We start from the raw sequence: 23391 nt of genomic DNA, 5'->3' as shown, positions 1-23391 counted from the left end.
ATGGTATGTCCTTTATAAGAACTGACCATTGTTTTTTTCTACTTATTAGAAATGTGGTCTTTATAGCCCTCTAAATCACCATTTGGACCCATATCTCAAAAATGCTGCAGTAAAATGGATTGATATGATTTGTGCATATAGTATGGTATGTCCTTTATAAGATCTGACCATTGTTTTTTTCTACTTATTAGAAATGGGATCTTTACAGCCCGTTAAAGTGTAATAATTTCCCATTTCTCGAAAATGCTGCAGTAAAAAAAGTTTGATATGAGATGTGCTCATAGTATGGGACGTCACTGATGAGAACTGACCATTATTTTTTTCTACTTATTAGAAATGGTGTCTTTATATCCCTCTAAATTGCCATATGGACCCATATCTCGAAAATTCTGCAGTAAAAGGTTTTGATATGAGGTGTGCATATTGTATGGGACATCCCTTATAGGAACAGACCATTGTTTTTTTCTACTTATTAGAAATGGTGTCTTTATAGCCCTCTAAATCATTGTATTGTCCCATATCTTAAAAATGCTGCAGTAAAATGGTTTCATATGAAGTGTGCATATAGTATGGGACGTCCCTGATAAGAACTGACTATTGTTTTTTTCTACTTATTAGAAATGGTGTCTTTATCGCCCTCTAAATCATTGTATTGTCCCATATCTCAAAAATGCTGCAGTAAAATGGTTTGAAATGAGGTTTGCATATAGTTTGGGATGTCCCTTATATGAACTGACTTTTGTTTTTTTTTTCTACTTATTAGAAATAGGGTTGTGATGAGTGTGGCGGGGCCGCGAGCCGTGAGAACGGAACGAGGCCAGTGGAGTGATTGGAAATGAGCGACGCCTGCTCTACTCATCGGTCTCGCGTCCCGCGGTGGAGATGGAAGGATACAAAAGAGGGGCGACGACAGTGAACAACGAGAGAGGGCCAGGCCTGGATTTTAGTTTGTGTTTGGTTTTTGTTTGTAAGCGACAGTCGTCCGTGGAGGGCTGTCGCAGTGTTTTGTGTTTATTTTGTTATTAAAAGCTTCATTTGATTGATGGCCGGTTTCCGCCTCCTTCTTCCTGTGGATAAAAAGATTTGTTTTCCGCTATAGGGTTCTTTATAGCCCTCTCAATCGCCATATGGACCCATATCTCAAAAATGCTGGAGCAAAATGATTTCATATGAAGTGTGTATATAGTATGGGACGTCCCTGATAAGAGCTGACCATTGTTTTTCTCTATTTATTAGAAATATGATCTTTATAACCCTTTAAAGTGTAATTATTGTCCCATATCTCAAAAATGCTGTTGTACAATGGTTTGATATGAGGTGTGCATATGGTATGGGACGTCCCTTATAAGAACCAACTATTGTTTTTTCTACTTATTAGACATTGGATCTTTTATGGCCCTTTAAAGTGTAATAATGTCCAATATCTCCAAAATGCTGCAGTAGAATGGTTTGATATGAGGTGTGCATATAGTGTGCGATGTCCCTTATAAGAACTGACCATTGTTTTTTTCTACTTGTTAGAAATGGGATCTTAAAAGACTTGTAAAGTGTAATATTATCCTATATCTCGAAAAGGCTCCAGTAAAATGGTTTTATGTGAGGTATGGATATAGTATGGGATGTCTTCTTTAAGAACTGACCTTTAATTGCTTCTTTCTCATCATAAAAAAAGTGTCTTCTAAATCAATGAATGTCCCATATCTCGTTTTATACTAATAATTTTAATGCTTTGAAAGGCTGAAAATTATAGTAATACAGAGCAGTCAAGGAAAACAATAAGTTACACGAATATAAGAGCAGATGAGCAAAAAAGGTCATCATATATCAACTCTGAACGTATAGATGAAAAGCGCTCTGAAAGCGCGTTCCCTCTCTGTTGTTCCTGCTACTGCCGTAATTATAGTAATACACGCGCATCTAAATTTCACTCGCGGCTGGCTTGACGGTGTTTTTCTAAAGTGCGGCTGGCTTGACCGCAGTGAAATGAGCGAGCGATGCGTGCGCGTGTGCACGCGAGGGGATCGCAAAAGACGATCAGCGGTAGATTCAACATAACGTAAAATTGAAATGTTACACTAAAACAAACAAACTAAAATAGTTTAAGGTTATGTGATTTATGGTTAGCCTATAAGGGATTATACAATTAAGTATACATGCGTTAAAATAGTTACATTTTCTTTTCTATAAGGAACCATCACTGCTGTTTTACCTGTATTAACATTGTTAAAGTTAGTTAAACAGTAAACGCCGGATGTTAGGTGTTAATTGTGCACAGCACTTCTATACATACATTAAGTAAATAAGAATTTCTCGCACCCTTTTCATAGTAGTGTCAGGATGGCCGAGTGGTCTAAGGCGCCAGACTCAAGGGCTGATCCCTTCCGTCAAATCGGGTATTCTGGTCTCCGAATGGAGGCGTGGGTTCGAATCCCACTTCTGACACATACTTTTTCTTCTTCTTTTTTTGTTTTTATACTTGAAATAGAAATAATAAAAATTTTATCAGATATCTTCAACGTAAAAAACAATTTTACACAGGACTGCTCCCAAAATTAGAGGAGAACGTTAGTGACTTAAAGGGATAGTTCACCCAAAAATCTAAATTATGTCATTAATAACTTAACCTCTTGTCGCTCCAAACCCGTGAGACCTCCGTTTATCTTTGGAACACCGTTTAAGATATTTTAGATTTAATCCGAGAGCTCTTAGTCCCTCCATTGAAGCTGTGTGAATGGTATACTGTCCATGTCCAGAAAGGTAAGAAAAACATCATCAAAGTAGTCCATGTGACATCAGAGGGTCAGTTAGAATTTTTTGAAGCATTGAAAATACATTTTGGACTTTATTCAGCATTGTGTCTGTTGTGAGAGAGAGTTCGAAACAAAGCAGTTTGTGATATCCAGTTCACGAACTATTCAATTGATGTAACCGGATCTTTTTGAACCAGTTCACCAAATCGAACTGAATCATTTTAAATGGTTCGCGTCTCCAATACGCATTTGAAATATTAATGGAAATACAGAAGTCATTCTTACATTTACTTTATAAAAATCATTAGATTTCACATCAAAATCACAGGGTGCACATTTCTAGAATTAGAATTAGAATTAGAAGTCTTAATCAGATGACAGAAGGCATGTATTAGATTGTGTAAAACAGGTTTTAAAGCAGATTTGATCATGTTGATAATCTATAGGCCAATTATCATACAATATGCTTTATAAAGCTAACTAGCTACAATGAGAGTTCAGCTGGAGCAAATGCTTTCATAAATGCTTAATTCAACGGCACAAGTGTGTGGGTTCATGGATACACCACCACTAATCAGCAATGTATAATTTAAACAAACAGAGAGCTTTAAAACAAATCTCAGTAAAGCACAATGATAATAAATCATATTCTTTAATAATGAAAATTATGAACAGAAAAGTTGTTTTGCAAACACTTGTCTTGGTAACAAAAGTTGAAAACATAATCTCATGGAATGTTACGTGTATCTAATCTACAAATGTCCTGAGCAGATGTTAAGACTAGCATGTGATAAATTTACTCGAAACCCTCTTTAGCATGGGTCTAATCTTAATCTGTATCAGAGAAACTGGTTTAATGATCAACCCTGAATGACAGCACCACTCCAACTTTTACTATGGCACTTATTTAAAAGCAATCTAGTGTATTTTGATGTTTATTTATGTATTTGGTTTTAATGTTCTCTTGTTAGATAAAATCTGGAGTCAACACTCAAAATAAAAAATTGAGATGAGAAATTGTGTTCTATATTTACAGGAAACCATAAATTCCTGAAGAATATAATTTAACAAGAATTCTTCAAATGACATGATTATGAGTCACAGTTGCTGTAGATATAACATATCCTACATTAGTTTAATTAACACAGTGATATCAAATTCTGTTTATGAACGTATGGCATGCTAATTAATGTCACAGTGATGTATATAAAATGACATGGAGGTTGCTGTCTAGCTATCAGCAAAATGTGACTGCAACAAAGCTACATCATATATCTAACATGATCTGTGATCTCTGTGTTCTAATCCTTCTTTTTGTCCTTGACTTCCTCATCGTCTGTGTACTCTGTCGGTTCTTCTCCCGGTTTAAGAAGCTTCCCAACGTAATCATATTTCTCTGTGGAGGCAAATACAAGCTTTTAATCAACGTTTGGCAATGAAGGCTTTCTGCATCATTCCCGAAGAGCGCAACTGCAAAATCTGGAACGAAAGGTGTCCTTCAACTCACGTGTGAACTGGGTCTCCCACTCGCTCAGGCTTTCCTGCTGCATAGCATTGAGATCTGAAAGATCATCATGAGTGTCTTTCAAGGCCTCCTTCTCCAAACAGAATGTGGCCAGTCCTCTGGATGCATCTCGGCCCGCAAAGACCCCATAAGGGCCCTCTAAAAGTGAACAAATGGGTATTAGCTCTAAACAAATGTATCAGCTTAACAGGACTGCTAAACAAGTAGTATCCATTTTTTTTAATGAAGCACCATTTTTTTAAATGGAGCACTCTGTGCTCAGAGGGCATCTTTAGTCTAGTCAACCTTTATCCGAGTTTGGTTAATTATTCACTGATGACCAGCAGTTTTGGCATTGCAAAAGCGTGCACAAAAGTTCCAAAAACGCACAAAATACTGCGATGACGTCACAGTATCAGAAGCAAAATAATGTAAACATTGATGCAGGCTTAAACAGGGTTGCGTGACATCTCCGTTATCCTGAATTTCCAGTAGGTAAGGGGTTATGACTTGGCATTTGTACATGGTTTAAAAAGTGCAACGTAAAGGGGCGTGTCTGGAATTAAATTAATGCATTTTAATAGATATATAATTTAATAGCTAAAAATTGATAGCCTGAATGCACTGTAAGTGGCTTTGGATAAAAGCGTCTGCTAAACGCATAAATTTAATTTAATTTAATCGAATATTTTAAAAAGAAAAACTCGCAAATATGTCAAAGTAGTTCAAGTAATCACAGCACAATAAAATCACCCTGAGAAAAGTTTTAAATAAGACCCGCGACTGAATTTTTGATCGCTTATTACCTGGTCCGTAGAACTTCTTTCCTCTCGTGACATCAAACACTTTCCCGTTGATAGCCATCAGGATTCTGGGGTTTTTCAGTCCATCGTATTCCTGCAGTTCTGCTAAAGTAAAATCTCTTTTCTTTAGTTTAGGCAACGGCTCTTCAACCGGGCCGAAGTCTGCAGGCTTGTCTCCGCGGACGATTTTGTACAAAAGGAATAAACAGAGACATAGCAAGCTAATGTTCAGAGGCGAAGTGAAAATTTCCTGAAGAATGCCAGAAGTTTGCTCGACCTCTTCTTCAGCCATTTTCGTTTCTGATGCTGTTGTGTGAGAACGTCGAGACCCATCTACGACCACAGCAGTAAACCAATCACAGAAGCCAAAAACACACAAAAGTGTGACGCCAGCCAATCAGATTAGTGGTGGATTTCTGGGGCGTGTAGTTTTTGTGATGAGTTTTGAAGTTAACTGTAATCTGTAATCTGTTTTCTAAAATTGAAAAAAATAGTATTTTTTTATGGTTAAAACAATATTTAAACTATATTTGTAAACATAACTAATGCACTGTGCCAATGATACAATTATGTTTCATGTACTTCAGTAAAAATATAAATGACTGAAACAGGAAAGTGTATGGACTTCAGTTCGAAGTTACATATTTTATAAAATGTTTTACAGTCAATTAGGACTGTAACTGCCATGAAAAATGTTAATATAAAAAAAATGTTAACTTACAAAAACCTGTCAGCTGGGGAAAAAGCATATTGAGTCAGTTTTGATGAACTGTGGCTATAATGTGGATAATTAACAGATTGTATTAAATATAGTTAGAAATATACAGTCAATAATATCTCATAATTTTCGTAACATCGTTATTTTTTACACTAAAATTAACAAAAATATTTTTCTATAAATGCATTTGCTGTTGGTCCTAAAGTACTTCCTCCAAACAGCAGGCGGCGGAATAAAAATGTGGAGTCTATTTTCATTCCTCGATGGAAGAGCGAGTGTAACGGGAAAAACAAAACACAGCAGGGCTAAGTCCAGTGACGTGGCCGCACGATAGAGAAGACAAATCGGTTGTGTATGTTATGTTTATCCCTTGTTTATTTGAATATTAAAGTCTTGGTTATAATTGCATTTATAGCGTTCAGCTCACTGGATACTGACTAACTATTGCCGAAGGAAGTTAGCTTCGCTTTAAGTACAGTCAGAGACAGACTTTGGTAGAGTAATTACAGTAGAGACAGATGTAACGTTAATGTGGCTTATTTGCTAAGTATGTACTACAGCAGTTGTTATAACTACGGGAATTACTTTAAGTAATAATCTGTTTATATGTCCATTTCAGGAGACTGGTATGTGATTAAGATGTCCGACAACGAAAGCTCCAGAAAGGACCAAACGGAGAAATCAGTGGACCAAGAGCCCGAAGAGCATTCATCACTCACACGAGATGAGCCCTCTGCTGAGACTCAGAGGGACAGCTCTACTGATGTAGCACCAACCCGAAAGACCAGGAGAAGACCAGAGCACAAACCTCCACCAGAAGAACAGAAGAGCCCAGAGACACAAAAACCAGCAGAGAGCGCTTCAGACGTAAGCTTTTATCACATTTCTACCAAACATATATGTATATCAGTACTGTGCAGTGGTGTTCTGAAATTAGTTTTTTTTTTAAATCAAATGTAAATTCCTGTCCCAGTCACATGTTGTTGGTTAAATAAACATTACTTGCGCTACCAGAAGAAAAAACATATATATATATATATATATATATATTATATATATATATATATATATATATATATATATATATATATATATATATTATATTTTTACATTAACAATGTATTCAGTGTTCTATTTATTAAATTAGGTTTTGAACTTCAGATAAGATATTTAAATCATAGACTACTTCACTGTGGCTGATTTGAAGTTTAACATTTTAATAAGTACCCATATTATCAGCAGTAACAAGTTATTGTCATTTTCAAATTTTATTTTTGGGGTCTGTTATAATACATTTACAGTATTACATTTACTGTTAGTTCCTGTCTTTTTAAAGCCCACCTTTCTGCTCCGTCTTCTCTGATTGGTCAGCTGCCCCAGTCAGTTGTGATTGGACAACTGCTTAGCCATTTTTTAATCATGTCCAAATAAAAAGTAGAAATTATAATATAACTCATCTATTATTTAAACTGTCACTTATTTCCTCAGGCCTCACCAGAGACGACTGTTTCCCAGGGAGGTTGGGGTTACTGGGGTAGCTGGGGTAAATCTATCCTCTCCACTGCTACTGCCACTGTAGCTACTGTGGGTAAGAGGCTCAAGATTTTCACTTTTCTATTAAACAGCTACATTTTTTTATATCATCAAGACTCACACTGTCCGTTCATTGTCTAAGGCCAAGGGTTGACACAGGTCATTGAGAAAGCTGAGACGTCTCTAGGAATCCCAAGTCCTGAGGAGCTTTCAGCTCAAGCGGAAAAAGAAAAAACTGATGGTAAGGATGTGCTCTTTGATTGACATTGGATAGATAAGACCAAGCGCACCAGTTCACAAGTATTGATGATCTTTCTGCTTTTTGCTCTGCAGATTCAGCCGGTAGCAAGGAGAGTAAAGATGAAGGGGAGAAGACGTATGGGATGGGTGGTGCTATGGGAATGATCTCCTCCAGTAGTATGGGAATGCTGTCATCATTAACCACTGTAGTTCAGAGTACGGTAAGGGCAAGCTAATTTATGCTGGTTGATAATAAAGCTTAAATCATTTTGAGATTCATTGTTTTAAATATTTTATTTGATTGTATATTTATTTATTCTGTTTTCTTATGGTTGTTCACCAGGGTAAGACAGTAATAAGTGGCGGTCTGGATGCATTGGAGTTTATTGGGAAGAAGACCATGGATGTGATAGCAGAGGGAGACCCCGGCTTCAAGAAAACAAAGGGACTGATGAACAGAAACTCCACACTGTCACAGGTGCAGAAGCGACGAGGACTGTCTCTAGCAACTTCAGCTCCCCTTCAGACACTCCTGCAGAAATACATGACCTTTACTTGAACAAACATGTCATCTTGGCAGATTCATAATTTGATTCTGCTTATGAATTGAACTGACCTGATTCGGTTCTTCATCTCTTAAAGGTCTTGAGGGAAGCCAAAGAACGTGAGGAGCAGCAGAAAGCTGAAAACTTCACTTCAGAAACCGACAAGAAGGCTCATTATGGGATGTTGTTTGATGAGTTTCAAGGCCTGTCCCATCTGGAGGCTTTGGAGATCCTCTCTAGAGAGAGTGAAGATAAAGTCGGTGGAATTCTTTACAACTATAAAACAGTGCTAAAGTTTAAAACGGTGAAGGGTTTGAACTCAGGTGTTACGTTTGTGTGCAGGTGAAATCTGTGCTTACCACTCTGTCCGGTGAGGAGTTGGTTAAACTAAAACAAGTACTTCAGGAGATTAAAGAGCCTTTTTCTCTTATGGAGTTTGACGATGAACTGGAGGATGATGCGAAGGGTAAAAGCTTACAATGAACACAAAGCTTAAATAAAAAAAATATAGAGATGTTAACATTTTTGAAATCTCGGACTCAGTAAATGAACTAAAATTTATGTTAATGGTCCCATTGCATGAAAATTTCACTTTATGAGTTTTTTTATTTTATTTTTTACATTAATACTAGTTACCCTAGCCTGTATATGGTCCCCCAGTGGCTAGAGATTTCAATAGGTGTAAACCAAGCCCTGGGTGTCCTGTTCTGCCTTTGAGAAACAAGAGCTCAGACGGGCCAATGTGGAATCTTCCCCTTATGTCGTCATAAGGGGAAAGGTTACCTCCCCTTTCTCTGCTTTGCCCACCCCGAGAAATTTTAGAAAATTTATTCCGCTTATTTTTTACATTTAATTCAGTCGCAATGCCAGCACATGCGTTACAAACAGACTTTTATGATATGGATTCGACAGCACCGCCACAAACAGTGAGTAACGGTGTTCATTAATGTCTGATCTGTGATTTCTGATGTGTAGCTATTTATTCACGTTCACACAGACTTTCTTTCTAAATCGTTTAATACTGTTTATGCATCAGTGAATCAAGCCAGTGACTAAACGATCAACTTCAAATTGTTTCTCCTAGTAGCATGAAACAAATCTGTTATTTAAATTGTGATTAAACTACAGAGAGTGATCAAAGAATGCTCCATTTATATTTGTTCGGAGCTGTCAATCACACATCGTGAGTATATTTGCACACTTGCCCAAACTGCCGTTATAATGAATGACACTGTTAAGCTGAACAACGAAGCTCTTACTGTATTCATGTTGATATTGTGTTTGCTGTTAGTTGCGGTGAAAGCATTTTGTGAGAAAAAATGTGTTGCAATGATGAGATCACTGCATTCACTCGATAAACAGACTCTGTCTACTCAACGCTCATCACTGCAGCGATTCATGTGATGGGAAAAGATCTAAATAATAATGCTATAATCAACACTTGATTCGTTAATCTCGACAGCTGTAATAGTAAAAAAAACAGTAAAAGAATTTGAGAAGGGTTCCTCATGTAGTACGCATTCAAATGCAAAGATGTCAGCCAATCACTTGTCCTTTACTCGGAGTCTCACAGCAGACACGCCCCTTCAAACAGAGCATTCAAGCCAGAGGACTAAAATCAGGATGTAAAAATGACTTTTATTTATAAATTTTAAATGTAAAAATCTTACTAACAATGAGTACATTTTTTATATAAAAAAAATCTATAAAAAAAGAAAATAATTCACATCATGGGACCTTTAATAACATAAAAAATATTTTATTCCCAGGTGATGATGGTGAGGATTTTGTGAAGGAACTGACAGATCTCCTCGAAGGTTTACAGATCTCCACATCGGCAGACAAACTTAGCAAGGTATCACTTGAGCATCTCTTCGTAATTGTAATCTTAAAGTATGCCGCATGTCAGATTATCTACATTTACTCATATCCACTCAGGCGAGAAAAAACGCATTCAACCATATCACAAACATCAAGCTACAAAGTGAAAACCCAGATCAAGAAGAAGAAGAAGAAGAAGAAGAGGAGAAAGAACAGAAAACGGCAGTGACAAAATGCAGTGTTGAGGTCTGGACTCTTGTTATTTAGCCTAAACTGTACTAAATGACTTGTGAGATATGCATACATATATCTAAGAATAATGTATATTTGTGTTGTGCTCTGACAGTTGACATTTTGTTTTCATAGGAGGCCCATTTGTTTGCCATTACAAGCCTGGCCGAGTTCACAGCCAGATCCATAGAGCAGTTCCACAAAAGCGCTGAAATTCTGCTCCACTGTAACCCTGAGGGGGTGATGGCCACAGAACAAGCCAAAGTCCTATCACAGTGAGTTATCTTGCAATAATTGTGCAAAATTGCCATTTGGAGAAAATTCTAATAATAATGTGTTTCACTTTCAGAGTTACTATTGTTATTTGTAAGGAGGTGTCACTACTATCTAAAAAGTTCACGTCATGTTTGACTACCATTGGGGTAAGATGCTTGGCTTCTTATAGTCTAGAGATCTGTAATATGTTTATGGTCATTTTCGAAAATGTGAGTTTTGTATGCCATCAAGTCAAAATGTTTGTATTTCAGGCAAATGAAAAGGGAGATGTCCTCAATCCACTTATTACCAGCATTTTTCTGGAGGTTTGTCTTGATTTTGTCTTTTTTTCTGCATCATGTTTATAAATAAATGTAATTGAAAAAAAAGAGATGTTTAAGACTTCTATGTTAATGTCTTCACAGGAGTATTAACATATTTTTCACTTTATTTTCACTTTTAAGGCATCAAACAGTGCATCATATATCCAGGATGCGTTCCAGCTCCTCATGCCAGTTCTGGAAGTGTCTCATATTCAGAGGACGATGGAGTCGGCACAGTGATAACCACTCAGAAACACTTTACTGTGCAAACTCGGTTTTAATAACAAAAAAAAAAAAAAAAAACTTGTGAAAGTAAAATAATGTGTTATTTACATTCAGGTAGATACGGGAAGCAGATGACATATTGTATGGCGTGCACAGCTTTTGCACATCTGTTGATTTGGGGCTTTTTTCCTATCTTAGTATATTTTTGAATAGACTCTTTGTCAGATCTCACCTTATAACTGACAGTGTCTGAATGAATACAGTAATTTAAATAAATGTTTTATGTCTAAATGTATAATGAAATAAATAGAAATCATCTTTTTAATATCTTTAAGACTTAAATTGTTTTCAAATAATTATGCAAGTTATATCAGTATTAATGTTCAATTATCTTTTAAACAAACAATTGTTACACGTCTTCTGAATTATAGAACGTTATATGAAAATGCAATTTATACACTAAATAAAGTATGCTAGGTAACATGCTATGTATGAAAGTGTGGTATAAAATAAATGTGTACTTAGGACTTTTTGAAAATAACATCTATAATGTTAACTATAGATAAGTGTTATACAGTATTGTTCAAAATAATAGCAGTACAATGTGACTAACCAGAATAATCAAGGTTTTTAGTATATTTTTTATTGCTACGTGGCAAACAAGTTACCAGTAGGTTCAGTAGATTGTCAGAAAACAAACAAGACCCAGCATTCATGATATGCACGCTCTTAAGGCTGTGCAATTGGGCAATTAGTTGAATTAGTTGAAAGGGGTGTGTTCAAAAAAATAGCAGTGTCTACCTTTGACTGTACAAACTCAAAACTATTTTGTACAAACTTTTTTTTTTCTGGGATTTAGCAATCCTGTGAATCACTAAACTAATATTTAGTTGTATGACCACAGTTTTTTAAAACTGTTTGACATCTGTGTGGCATGGAGTCAACCAACTTGTGGCACCTCTCAGCTGTTATTCCACTCCATGATTCTTTAACAACATTCCACAATTCATTCACATTTCTTGGTTTTGCTTCAGAAACAGCATTTTTGATATCACCCCACAAGTTCTCAATTGGATTAAGGTCTGGAGATTGGGCTGGCCACTCCATAACATTAATTTTGTTGGTTTGGAACCAAGACTTTGCCCGTTTACTAGTGTGTTTTGGGTCATTGTCTTGTTGAAACAACCATTTCAAGGGCATGTCCTCTTCAGCATAGGGCAACATGACCTCTTCAAGTATTTTAACATATGCAAACTGATCCATGATCCCTGGTATGCGATAAATAGGCCCAACACCATAGGAGAAACATGCCCATATCATGATGCTTGCACCTCCATGCTTCACTGTCTTCACTGTGTACTGTGGCTTGAATTCAGAGTTTGGGGGTCGTCTCACAAACTGCCTGTGGCCCTTGGACCCAAAAAGAACAATTTTACTCTCATCAGTCCACAAAATGTTCCTCCATTTCTCTTTAGGCCAGTTGATGTGTTCTTTGGCAAATTGTAACCTCTTCTGCACATGCCTTTTTTTTAACAGAGGGACTTTGCGGGGGATTCTTGAAAATAGATTAGCTTCACACAGACGTCTTCTAACTGTCACAGTACTTACAGGTAACTCCAGACTGTCTTTGATCATCCTGGAGGTGATCATTGGCTGAGCCTTTGCCATTCTGGTTATTCTTCTATCCATTTTGATGGTTGTCTTCCGTTTTCTTCCATGTCTCTCTGGTTTTGCTCTCCATTTTAAGGCATTGGAGATCATTTTAGCTGAACAGCCTATCATTTTTTGCACCTCTTTATAGGTTTTCCCCTCTCTAATCAACTTTTTAATCAAAGTACGCTGTTCTTCTGAACAATGTCTTGAACGACCCATTTTCCTCAGCTTTCAAATGCATGTTCAACAAGTGTTGGCTTCATCCTTAAAAAGGGGCCACCTGATTCACACCTGTTTCTTCACAAAATTGATGACCTCAGTGATTGAATGCCACACTGCTATTTTTTTGAACACACCCCTTTCAACTAATTCAACTAATTGCCCAATTGCACAGCCTTAAGAGCGTGCATATCATGAATGCTGGGTCTTGTTTGTTTTCTGACAATCTACTGAACCTACTGGTAACTTGTTTGCCACGTAGCAATGAAAAAATATACTAAAAACCTTGATTATTCTGGTTAGTCACATTGTACTGCTATTATTTTGAACAATACTGTATATACAGTTGTGGCCAGAATTATTAGAACACTAGTATTTTCACGAGCTAAATAAGTCAATTATTTCTATATTTTGCTGTAGTGTGTCAGTAGGAAATATCAGTTTACATTTCCAACATTCATTTTTCCATTAACTGTAATAATTCAGTGAGATTATTGTCTGAGTCTGACAACAGCAAGTGCTCCACAGAGATCTGATCTCACCATCATCAAGTCTGTGACCTGAAGAAACCGATCCCACTGAGACAGAATAAATCCAGAAGAACTGTGACAACCTATCTAATAAACAACAGGATGCTTCAACTTTTTTTTTGCCAACATTGATAATAAATCAGCATATTAGAATGATTTCTGAAGGATCAAGTTTCATTGAAGACTGGAGTAATGATGCTGAATACTTAGCTTTGATCACATTAATAAATTACATTTTAAAGTATATTAAAATAGAACACTTATTTTAAATTCTGATAACATTTCACAATGTGAGTTTTTTTCTCTCCAGTATTTTGATCAAATAAATGCTGCCATGATGAGCAGAAGAGACTTCTTTAAAACCTAATAATCACAGCAGTGTACATTTATATAGATACCTTAAAGCATGGTCTGACAGATTGAACTTCTCAATAAAAATGTCTAATAAAGCCTAGTGGATTTTATTTAGCCATCCTTATCTAGAAATGGTGATTTAAGTCTATTAGTACAGACTTGTAGTATAAAATTATGCATGTTTTCAAAAAACACAGCAGGTATAAGCAGCTGTATGTATGGTTAATGACCTCACAAATACTAGACCGTGTTATTATATTTTATGTGAAAAACAAGACATTAATTATGTACATACATCAAAGACAAAAACAATACTATGAGGTGGAAGGAGGTGTGGAGGCAGTAATGTTTAGTTGCTCCAGTTTTTCCGTTAAAGATACTGTGCTTTCTGTAAGAGGCTCCAAATACTGCTTCCCAGCAACCCTCTTCCCAGTGAGCGGGTCGACCACCGTCCCAACTTTATACACGATCTCTTCCAGTTCATGGTTGACATGTTTGGATCTTTTCTCCGGCAAGGCCTTCAACAAAACAACATCCCCAACAGTGCACTGCTCCAAAGGATCATGGGCAAAGTAGGTCTTCCTCTTGTTGTAGTACTATAAAAAAGCAGATGAAAACATCAGGATAATTCTGGCACCAAACGAAATATAAATTACCCTAAGGCTTACAGCTTCAAATATTTTGAGCCAATATAAGGGTAAAAAAAAATAAAAACAGAAAGAAAGACGATATAAGAAAAAAAAAGTCACCATATCTTACCTTGAGCAGGTACGGGTCGAGCACAAGTCTCGTGACTCGAACCTTCGCCGTCTTCTTCATCCGGGTTCCGATCACCTGGCCGATGATCCATTTCGCGTGGACCGAGGCTTGACGCGTGGACATACCGTTACCGTTTATGTTTTGCTGACCCCTAAAACGTAGTAAATGGTCTTGTTATACGAACTTGCAGGTAACAGCTCAGTTAAAAAATCAACTGCTAGCTAAGCTAACCCAATCCCACAGATCTGTTTTACTCACTGAAGCCAATTTTTACATAAAACAGCAACAGAGATTTCTATATGTATGTAAATAAAAATGTAATGAATACACTTACCGGCTTTACTGTAAAGGTATACGTTAATGTAAAGGTCAAAAACTCATGAAAACATTCAGCATGTGTCTCTGAATGTCAAGACTCGCGGCTCATGTTGATGACGTAATGGGAGAGAATGTCCTGGCGGCTTTGAAGTGTCAAATATTTAAGCAACTAGAAAATTAGATAATATTTTATTTGTTTATTATTTTAAATATTTTATACAATTATATATAAATATATATATATATATTTTTTACAGATTTGTCAAGTGTTGAAAGATGGAATATAGTTGTACTTGTTTTTTTAATCATTGTAAAATTAAATAATGAATAATGTAATTATCAATATTATACGAAATAAATATTTAACATATATTTATGTTATAATACACATGTTATTTCTCAGATTAATATGTTTTATCGATATCTATATGTTTATGTATATTCTGATGCACAAAATTCAGAGTTCAGAATTTCTCAGATTTTAGCCTTCATCCTCACAGTAGTCGCTGATGATGTCATTTACTGAACAAAAAAGAAACTTGATCTGAGACTTCAACACCTTGTGCACAGCTGTGGCATAAGACACAGCGCTGCCCACATGGCTATTGCTCTTAAAACAACCAATTTTGTATCTTTTTTTGTTGTTGTTGTCTTTGGGTCGTTATATTTCTCACATATTTTTGCTTGTTCTAAATCAGAAACAGCTAAAGTAGCACAGCAAAGATTGCATTTATATGAATGCATTGTTCAGAGAGCAATTGCGTGTGTGAATGAATTCTACCTGGCAGCCTCTCTCTACTCATAGTGAAGCTGTGGGTTTTAGTTACTAATAAATATTTGCTAGGACTTTTCCGTTTTGTAAGCTAATTTATTGAGAAATCACAGAACAATGTTGACCATACATATCCTGTTGCAACCTCCATAGGACGAGCGACTAGATACTCCACCCCAAAATGAAAATGTTGTCATTAATTACTTATCCACATGTTGTTTTAAACCCATAAAAGCTTAATTCGTCTTTGGTACACAATTTAAGAAATGTTGGATGAAAACCGGGAGGCTTGTTACTGTCCCATAAACTGCCAAATAACTTACACTGTCAGGGTCCAGAAAAGTATGAAAGACATCGTCAGAATAGTTCATCTGCCATCACTGTAACATTATGAAGGGACAAGAATACTTTTTGTACGTGAAGAAAACAAAAATAACTACTTTATGCAACAATTTGTCTCCTCTGTGTCTCTCCACATCACCATAGTGCCATTTTGAAGAACATCCGCTGGACCCAAGCAATATATGCTGCTCAGAGACAAATTGTCGAATAAAGTCATTATTATTGTTTTCTTCGCGTACAAAAATGTTCTCATCACTTCAAAATGTTACGGTTGAACCACTGATGTCTTTCATACTTTTGATAGTGTAAGTTACTTGGCAGTCAATGTAACAGTCACAAGCCTCCCAGCCTCCCAAAGATGAACAGAGCTTTTACAGGTTTGGAATGACATGGGGGTTTAACTTCATATACTAAAAAAAACTAAACCTGAAATAAAAATGAAAAAAATATAGACAATTAAAAAATGCAAAAACAACTAAAATTTAAATGGAAACGAAGTATAAGAATTCAAAAAAATCAAAATATTAGTAAAAAATAAAATAAAAAGTATAATAGTTTCTCAGTTATTCTAAAATTGGATGTAGTTTGAATAAACATGACAGAAGTTATCAGTAGTGGTGGTCTGACAGTGTCTTTCCTGTAGGGGGCGCAGGATGCCAAGGCAAATACTGCAGAAGTGACGTGACATTCAGCCAAGTATGGTGACCCATACTCAGAATTCGTGCTCTGCATTTAACCCATCCAAAGTGCACACACACAGCAGTGAACACACACCCGGAGCCCTTTATGCTGCGAAGCCCAGGAAGCAGTTGGGGGTTCAGTGCCTTGCTCAAGGGTTGTGGTATTGCCGGCCCAATACTTGAACCCACAACCTTAGGGTTAGGAGTCAAACTCTCTAACCACTAGACCACGAAGTTAGCAGAAGGAGGAGGAAGTGAGAAACCAGCTGATAAAAGTGACCTTATAAACAAGTGGTGCTACTGACTGATCTCAAATGCATTTTTTTTATAGTTTAAAAGTGCCTCATGTAATATGTGAGAGATTTTGACTTTTTTAAGTCATATAATGTGACGTGAACTTCACTTAAGGCAATCTTTGCACTGCCTATACTCCCTTTACTTTACTTATGTCACTATACATTTTCTACAAGTGACACATTTTTAAAAAACATTTTATTTTCAGTCGTTTTACCATTTAATGTTCCATATTAAAATTCTGCAGTTCCAGTTGTGCATCTCTTATAGTTGTTGCAGTAGCTCACTTAGCCCTTAGCTGTGTACTGTATGTAGACACATGCAATCTAGGAATGTGTCGCTGCTATTTCAGGATGAACTATGAATGTGGGGGAAGCATCGTCATTAGGCTTCATGTTCTGGCCGCCTCTCGTAAAGTAAAGGGAGCCTATTTTATTTTTAGCTATATGCATGTGAGTTCATGAATCCATATTTTGTCTTTTCCAGCATCATCAGTCATTCAAAGTGTAGTCACACAAAGGAACAGGATCTAGGCTTACCAGTTTAAGTCTTAGAAGAACAAAATGCTTGTCATAACTAGAGCTGTAGTCAAGTCCGGCTTTGTCGAGTCCAAGTCAAGTCCAAGTCCAGGACTAGTCGAGACCGAGTCAAGACCGAGTCCAAAGAGGTTCGAGTCCAAGTCAAGTCCAAGTCCAAAAGTTTCGAGTCCAAGTCCAAGACCGAGTCCAAATGAAAGAAAAAAGGGTCCTCTTCAAGACCACATACTTAACCACTGATAATGTTTGTGATGCGAGAGAAAGCATATCTCCTATTCTAAGAAAATCATTTTACATTATTATTTGTAATGATCAAAAAGCATGTGCAAAGTAACAACTCTGTAGGACAGGGGTCTCCAAACTACATCCTGGATGGCCAATGTCCTGAAAAGTTTAGCTCCAACTGGCCTTAAAACACCTGGAAGATTAGTGTGTCTAGTAAGAGCTTGATTAGGTTCAAGTGTGTATAATTAGGGTTAAAGCTAACAGGGGCGTTAAACAAGATCCTGGGCCCTATGCATAGGCAGTCCTGATGGGCCCCCATGGCCCCCACCCATGAAAATATCCGGGTAAAAAATATATATTTCAGATTCATACTTTTCAAGGGCCCGCTCTTCCTTTGGGGCCTTGCTAATGAGTACTGGTTTTACCCCCAGTCCGACCCTGGGAGCTAAACTTGGATAAACAAACAAAGTTTGGAACTGTAAGGTCAAATAATTTTTATGTACTTTATTTTTTGTTGACATTATATCTGTGGTCAAAAATGTATATGACTATGCCTAATTGGCACAGTGCACAGACACACGCAAAGCTCGGGATATGACAAATGCGCGCAGCAAGGCTAGAATGGATACGTTTGGCTCTACTGGCCATGCGCACATAAATACAGCAAATTTTTGTCCTACTGTGCTAGATCTTGCATAGACTAGTCGAGCTATGTCGGAAACGATCGACTACTCCAGCATGTATTAACCATAATGCATACAAAGTGTTTGCAAGTACGACGTGAATTTGAGAATTACAATATTGCGTGGAGCTGTTACTATATGACCTTATCTATGTTGCATGTAAAAATAAAATATGTAATGTAATAATTAGGGTTGTGCCTGAAGCCGAATACCTTATTCGGAATGGCACGGATAATGGCTTAAAAAACGAATAACGGACAAGGAATAATTCTGCCTGATACTCGGCTAAAGCTGACAGAGTCTGGTGTTTGCTAGATAACAGGTGAGCCAGGGCATCAGCGCCAGAAGTGAATGAATGTAAACTTTATGAGTGAAAAGAGAGCAAATCAAACACCGCATTGTTGTCGCCTCTCTGTGCATCTCTCAGAAATCAGAGCGTTGCAAGAGTAATTTTACCTATAATAATACATCATAGCTACACGTTATATTATTTTTATATATTTAAAAGGCAAATATTGAAAGCTTAGGCTACCATGATACGAATGAATGGAATAAGCACAGCGCGCTCACCAATCAAACAGCAGCGCTGCGCGTCTCTCAAAAACCAAATCAGTTCTCTCTCAAGAGTAGGCTAATAATCAAGTTAGATACGGATACATTGTCTACTTGTCCTACATGTTTGCATATTTACCTTTTGCTGGTTTGCGCGGAACACACACATCTGTGTAGTGAAGTTCATTAACATAAGACTCGCTCAAAGTGTTCTGCGTAATGAGAATGTGTGCATTGAATGGATTCAGTCGTGTTCAAATGATCACTAAACGTTTGTCATGACATCTCTCTGCTTGCATGATAAATATTATTTTAGAAATTAATAATTATTTCAGTTTAACACGACATACTTGTTCAGTGATAACCACGAAAAAATATATAAAAAGTCATAACAGTAACTGTACGAAGTTATATTCGAATGCAGATAGGAAAAATTTTGTGATTGTTACAGATACAAATACTGGCTGTTACATGAAAATGTAAATATGTAATGTCATATATAAAGTTTTTAAAATTTACATATGTAATTGTTGCATAAGGCTATACATTAATACGCGTTTATTGAAAAAAAAAAGGCTATCTAGGTGTAGACGTAAATAAAACACAATCGAACATGTAGAAAATTAAATTAGAAACATCTAAACTTTTCAGGTCGCAGTAAGTGCACCACTGGTCATGCACATCCTTTCCCGGAACAATACTGAAAGCTAAGGCAAGATGGAGAAACAGATGATCATAGTTGTACAAGGATAGCCATTTTTTAAATGAATCTATTAGCAGAGCTACTGCAAGTGATTTTAAGTGCTGGAATTCCATTTATTCTTTGCTGAAACTTCTGCGTCATCATGGAGAGCGGGTAATGGTTGCCCAGCAACAGCAGACGCCACTGGAGCGCGAGCGCAGATTACAGAGTGCTTTGGAAATAAGGAGAGCGGCGCGCCTAGCGTTTTCCACACGTTTTCAGTCGCGACATCATGCAAACGTGGTTTGGTTTTGAAGGAGAAATTTTTTATTTTATTTTTTTTCTGGACTCGGTCGAGACCAACTAGAAGACTTGGCGAGTCCAATGGCCAAGTCCGAGACAAGTCCGAGTGCAAATTCAACGAGTCCGAGACAAGTCCGAGACGACAGAAAAATGTCTCGAGTCCGGACTCGAGTCCAAGACCGGACTCGAGTACTACAGCCCTAGTCATAACTGCAGTAGACAGCATCTAAGTATACTGAGGAATACAAGTTGTCTTCAAAGATACTTCATGTGGTCAGCCTGGTAACTCCCTGTGGACTTCCCGATCCTCCTATGTGTCGAGCTTCCGGATGGGTTTGAGAGCTTGTCTCTGGGCAAATTCAATTTTCATTCAGGGCTTGTATAGACGAGGTATCAGTCGCAGCATTGGACAGTGGGCTAGAACCATCTGATGCAGTTTCAGTCTGGGGCAGATGCTGAAATGGCAGCCATGCTTGCCCGGGCAGCCAAGAGTATCGGGCTGTAGAGGTCTCCCCCACCCTGTACTGAGAGCTCACGGCTCGATGAGTGGTTTCTGGGTGTTGATTGTAACTCTAAGACGAGCTGACAACATAAGGCCCCTTTCTTGGCCAGGACATGATATACCGGTTCCTCCACTTTCACCGCCCTCGATGGGGGTCCAGTATCATCAGCTCATCAGTTCTCAAATCGCATGTGTCCAAAAGAAATGTGTACCGTTGATCCAAAAAATCGTTGCAACTGATTCTTGACTCGAGAACAAGAACCAGACATCACTAAAGTTCAATCAAGCAGGGGAGGAGAAGACTCGGGTGGTGCACCGGTGAAAAAAACAAACAAAATAAATGTAAATTTAATAACAGCAAGACAGAAGAATTTAATTTATTATCTCTAAACCATGTTGACAATGCCCACACCTTTCACGAAGTGTGTCACATTGATTTTTATAATGGAAATTAATAATACCCCTACTTTTAATAAACCGTCCCCCACACTTTTTTGGGCAAGAGTGATCACGTAGTGTTTTTAATGGCCAGTGTGAATAAATCTAGATTTAAATTCAAAGAGAAAAGATATTCTATGCATATATTATTCTATCCTAACCTATTGTACCAGTGCTAGTGGGGGTCAGGATTCAACACAACACTGGCAGAAGCTCAGATGGCACTCTAGCAAAAAGAGTGTCACAATCACAAATGAAACATGATCTTTATGATGCATGTGAAAGAGTGGAGATTTTTTTATTGATACAATTCTACTAACATAAAAGCATAGGTTGAATTTGCCTAAAGTGGGCTTTTGTTTTTCAGACATGTGAAATATTGTGATGTAGCCCAAACCATACCCAATACCATTCTAAAACTCCCAGGATATGTCTTAATCAAATCAAAAGAGAAAATGCATATAACACATTCATAAAATAAATTATAGACATATTCAAGCTCTTAGTTTAAATCATCTGAGAAAATCTGCAGCTTCCTAATGTGGGACACTGAAAAGTCTATGAAAAAAGGCCAAAATCACTTTCATGTGGAATACTAAAATGCTTTGATTATGAATGGTTGAAACATGGATAATTCAACATCATCAGACAAATATGATGCATTAATGATAAAGAAATTAAGCAACTATTTATCACAAGCCTATGTAGTCTATGTTGTAGATAGAAAATGAGTCAGAATTTCTTGACTGTTCTCTAGTTCATTTTACTTAAAAACACGTACAACAACAACAGGCATAGTCTAGAGCTCTTTGAAGGAAAAATATAAAATCTTGCAACACTTAAACCCTTCACACAAAACTTTCAAAACACTTAATTCTGTATGATTTATACGTTTTCTGGTATTAATATATTTGTGGGGACATCTGGTCCTCATAACAGGTACACACATACACACACACACACACACACACACACACACACACACACACACACACACACACACACACAAGAACCAGAAAAGTCTAATCATACTGTCCCACTTTTCAAAAACCACATTTCCTAAAGTGGGACACTAGGAAACTTAATGAACATAAAATATATTTTATACATAGAAAGTTGTACTATATTTTGATGGTCTTGTTTAAAATGTATTTATACTCCTTGTTATCAAGTTCGCAAAACTCTATGTCACTGACCTTTGGGTGGTCTCCACACAATGTGCTTCCTGTCTGATGATTGCTCTGCCCTCAAATATGACTGGACATCTGAGAGGTCATGTGATTTTGATGACATGATACTACAGCTTTGGCTAACCCATAGTTTCACTGGCATTCATGTATTTGTGGTGGAGCTATAAACACTAGACCTTAGTGTCCCACTTTAGGGCAAATCACCCTACATACAAGTTTTTTTCATACTGCAACGTAAATAGAAAATAAAATAAAAAAACAGCATGCAATGCAATGCACTGCTGCAAATGCAAATTCTGTAATATAGGCTATTATTTAATAAATATATGCATAGGTCGGGTGAGGCCATCGGAAGATCCGGGGAAGATCAGGGAAAAGTTTTGATTGCAGCATTAAATTTAGATATGTTCCATCATATTTAGTTTTAGGCTTTTTTTTTTTTTTTTTTTTTTTTACAGCATTTTGCATCATTCAAAGCTTTTTAGCATTGACAATTCACAAACTATCCAGGGCATGTGCAATTATCGTACAGAGAAATATTCAGCCGAGGGTTTTTAAATTCAAAGGTTACTATATTCTCATTGAATTAATTAATGTGCCCACCAATTATACACACTTCCACTACACAGCAAACTCCAAAGACATGAATATCTGTAAGTGGATCGGTTAAATAATACACATTAGCGACGTGCTTTGCAAAACTGCCAGGGCAGATGGCGGGTAGAGGTGTGCAGCGACCGCTTCTTCTCGAAGTGGAGCTTGCCAAAACATCTTTTGTTGATCCTGGATCAACATTTCTGTCCAAAAATATAGACTAAAACAAATCTCTACCCCTAAACCTAACCCTACCCATAATTTATTCCTGAAATCAGTGTGAAATGATAGCTGATTAACAAGGGTGTAGAAGCACTTAACCCTGACTGTAAGCCTAAAACAGATATTCCCTGAAAAGTTATCCCTCGGTTCTGATTGGTTAATTGAAATGTTGTTCCAGGATTAACAAGGATGCTTGGTGAACTCAGGGTCACTAGCTCACCATAACCTCTTACTTCAGCGCCAACAGAGGTGAGGGCAGCAGAATAATAAAAGTGCCAAGTAGGGGCACACTACACCTTGGTGAGTTCACTGTGAACTTCTTGGAAAAAGAGCATCTACTTTTGGCAGGAGATTCATGCCTTAGGGCAGAAGAGTGTTAGGGTCCTTTTTGTCACCCTGACTGTGCTGCCACCCTAGGCAGCTACATAGTTCACCTATAGGCACACGCTTGCCCTGATTATTTATATAATGTTGAATGAAGGCAGGTTTTAACCACAATCGACCAATGACAATTTCTTTTGGTATTTTTTTTGTTTTCTTTTGACTATCATAATTGTTTTACAGTTATCAGTATAGCTTCCTAATTTATTACACC

At 37.1% G+C, this 23391-nt stretch overlaps 3 protein-coding genes and 1 non-coding gene across 4 annotated transcripts; 2 read left to right on the top strand and 2 right to left on the bottom strand.

Moving 5' to 3' along the window:
* The first annotated feature begins 2331 nt into the window (after positions 1-2331).
* Positions 2332-2442, top strand: trnal-caa (transfer RNA leucine (anticodon CAA)). Its single transcript has 2 exons — positions 2332-2369; positions 2397-2442. It is a non-coding gene; the product is annotated as a tRNA-Leu (tRNA).
* A 941-nt stretch (positions 2443-3383) lies between these two features.
* On the bottom strand, positions 3384-5384 carry LOC113070086 (membrane-associated progesterone receptor component 1-like). The gene is made up of 3 exons (XM_026243251.1): positions 5061-5384; positions 4258-4413; positions 3384-4146 (listed from the first exon to the last, which is right to left on the bottom strand). The coding sequence occupies exons 1-3, from the start codon at positions 5347-5349 to the stop codon at positions 4052-4054; spliced, it is 540 nt and encodes a 179-aa protein (XP_026099036.1). The 5' UTR covers positions 5350-5384; the 3' UTR covers positions 3384-4051.
* A 605-nt stretch (positions 5385-5989) lies between these two features.
* fam114a2 (family with sequence similarity 114 member A2) lies at positions 5990-11373 on the top strand. The gene is made up of 14 exons (XM_026243250.1): positions 5990-6127; positions 6395-6642; positions 7264-7363; positions 7451-7549; positions 7642-7769; positions 7892-8026; positions 8191-8349; positions 8436-8559; positions 9863-9948; positions 10032-10160; positions 10281-10420; positions 10495-10567; positions 10673-10726; positions 10865-11373. Exons 2-14 carry the CDS (start codon positions 6415-6417, stop codon positions 10961-10963), a joined length of 1554 nt encoding a protein of 517 aa, XP_026099035.1. The 5' UTR covers positions 5990-6127; positions 6395-6414; the 3' UTR covers positions 10964-11373.
* A 2576-nt stretch (positions 11374-13949) lies between these two features.
* On the bottom strand, positions 13950-14900 carry LOC113070084 (28S ribosomal protein S17, mitochondrial-like). The gene is made up of 3 exons (XM_026243249.1): positions 14798-14900; positions 14464-14614; positions 13950-14300 (listed from the first exon to the last, which is right to left on the bottom strand). The coding sequence occupies exons 2-3, from the start codon at positions 14584-14586 to the stop codon at positions 14019-14021; spliced, it is 405 nt and encodes a 134-aa protein (XP_026099034.1). The 5' UTR covers positions 14587-14614; positions 14798-14900; the 3' UTR covers positions 13950-14018.
* Between the last annotated feature and the right edge of the window lie 8491 nt (positions 14901-23391).

This window comes from Carassius auratus, unplaced genomic scaffold (genome assembly GCF_003368295.1).
Source record: "Carassius auratus strain Wakin unplaced genomic scaffold, ASM336829v1 scaf_tig00002951, whole genome shotgun sequence".
Taxonomy (NCBI): domain Eukaryota; kingdom Metazoa; phylum Chordata; class Actinopteri; order Cypriniformes; family Cyprinidae; genus Carassius; species Carassius auratus.
This window is presented reverse-complemented; position numbering and strand designations above follow the sequence as displayed.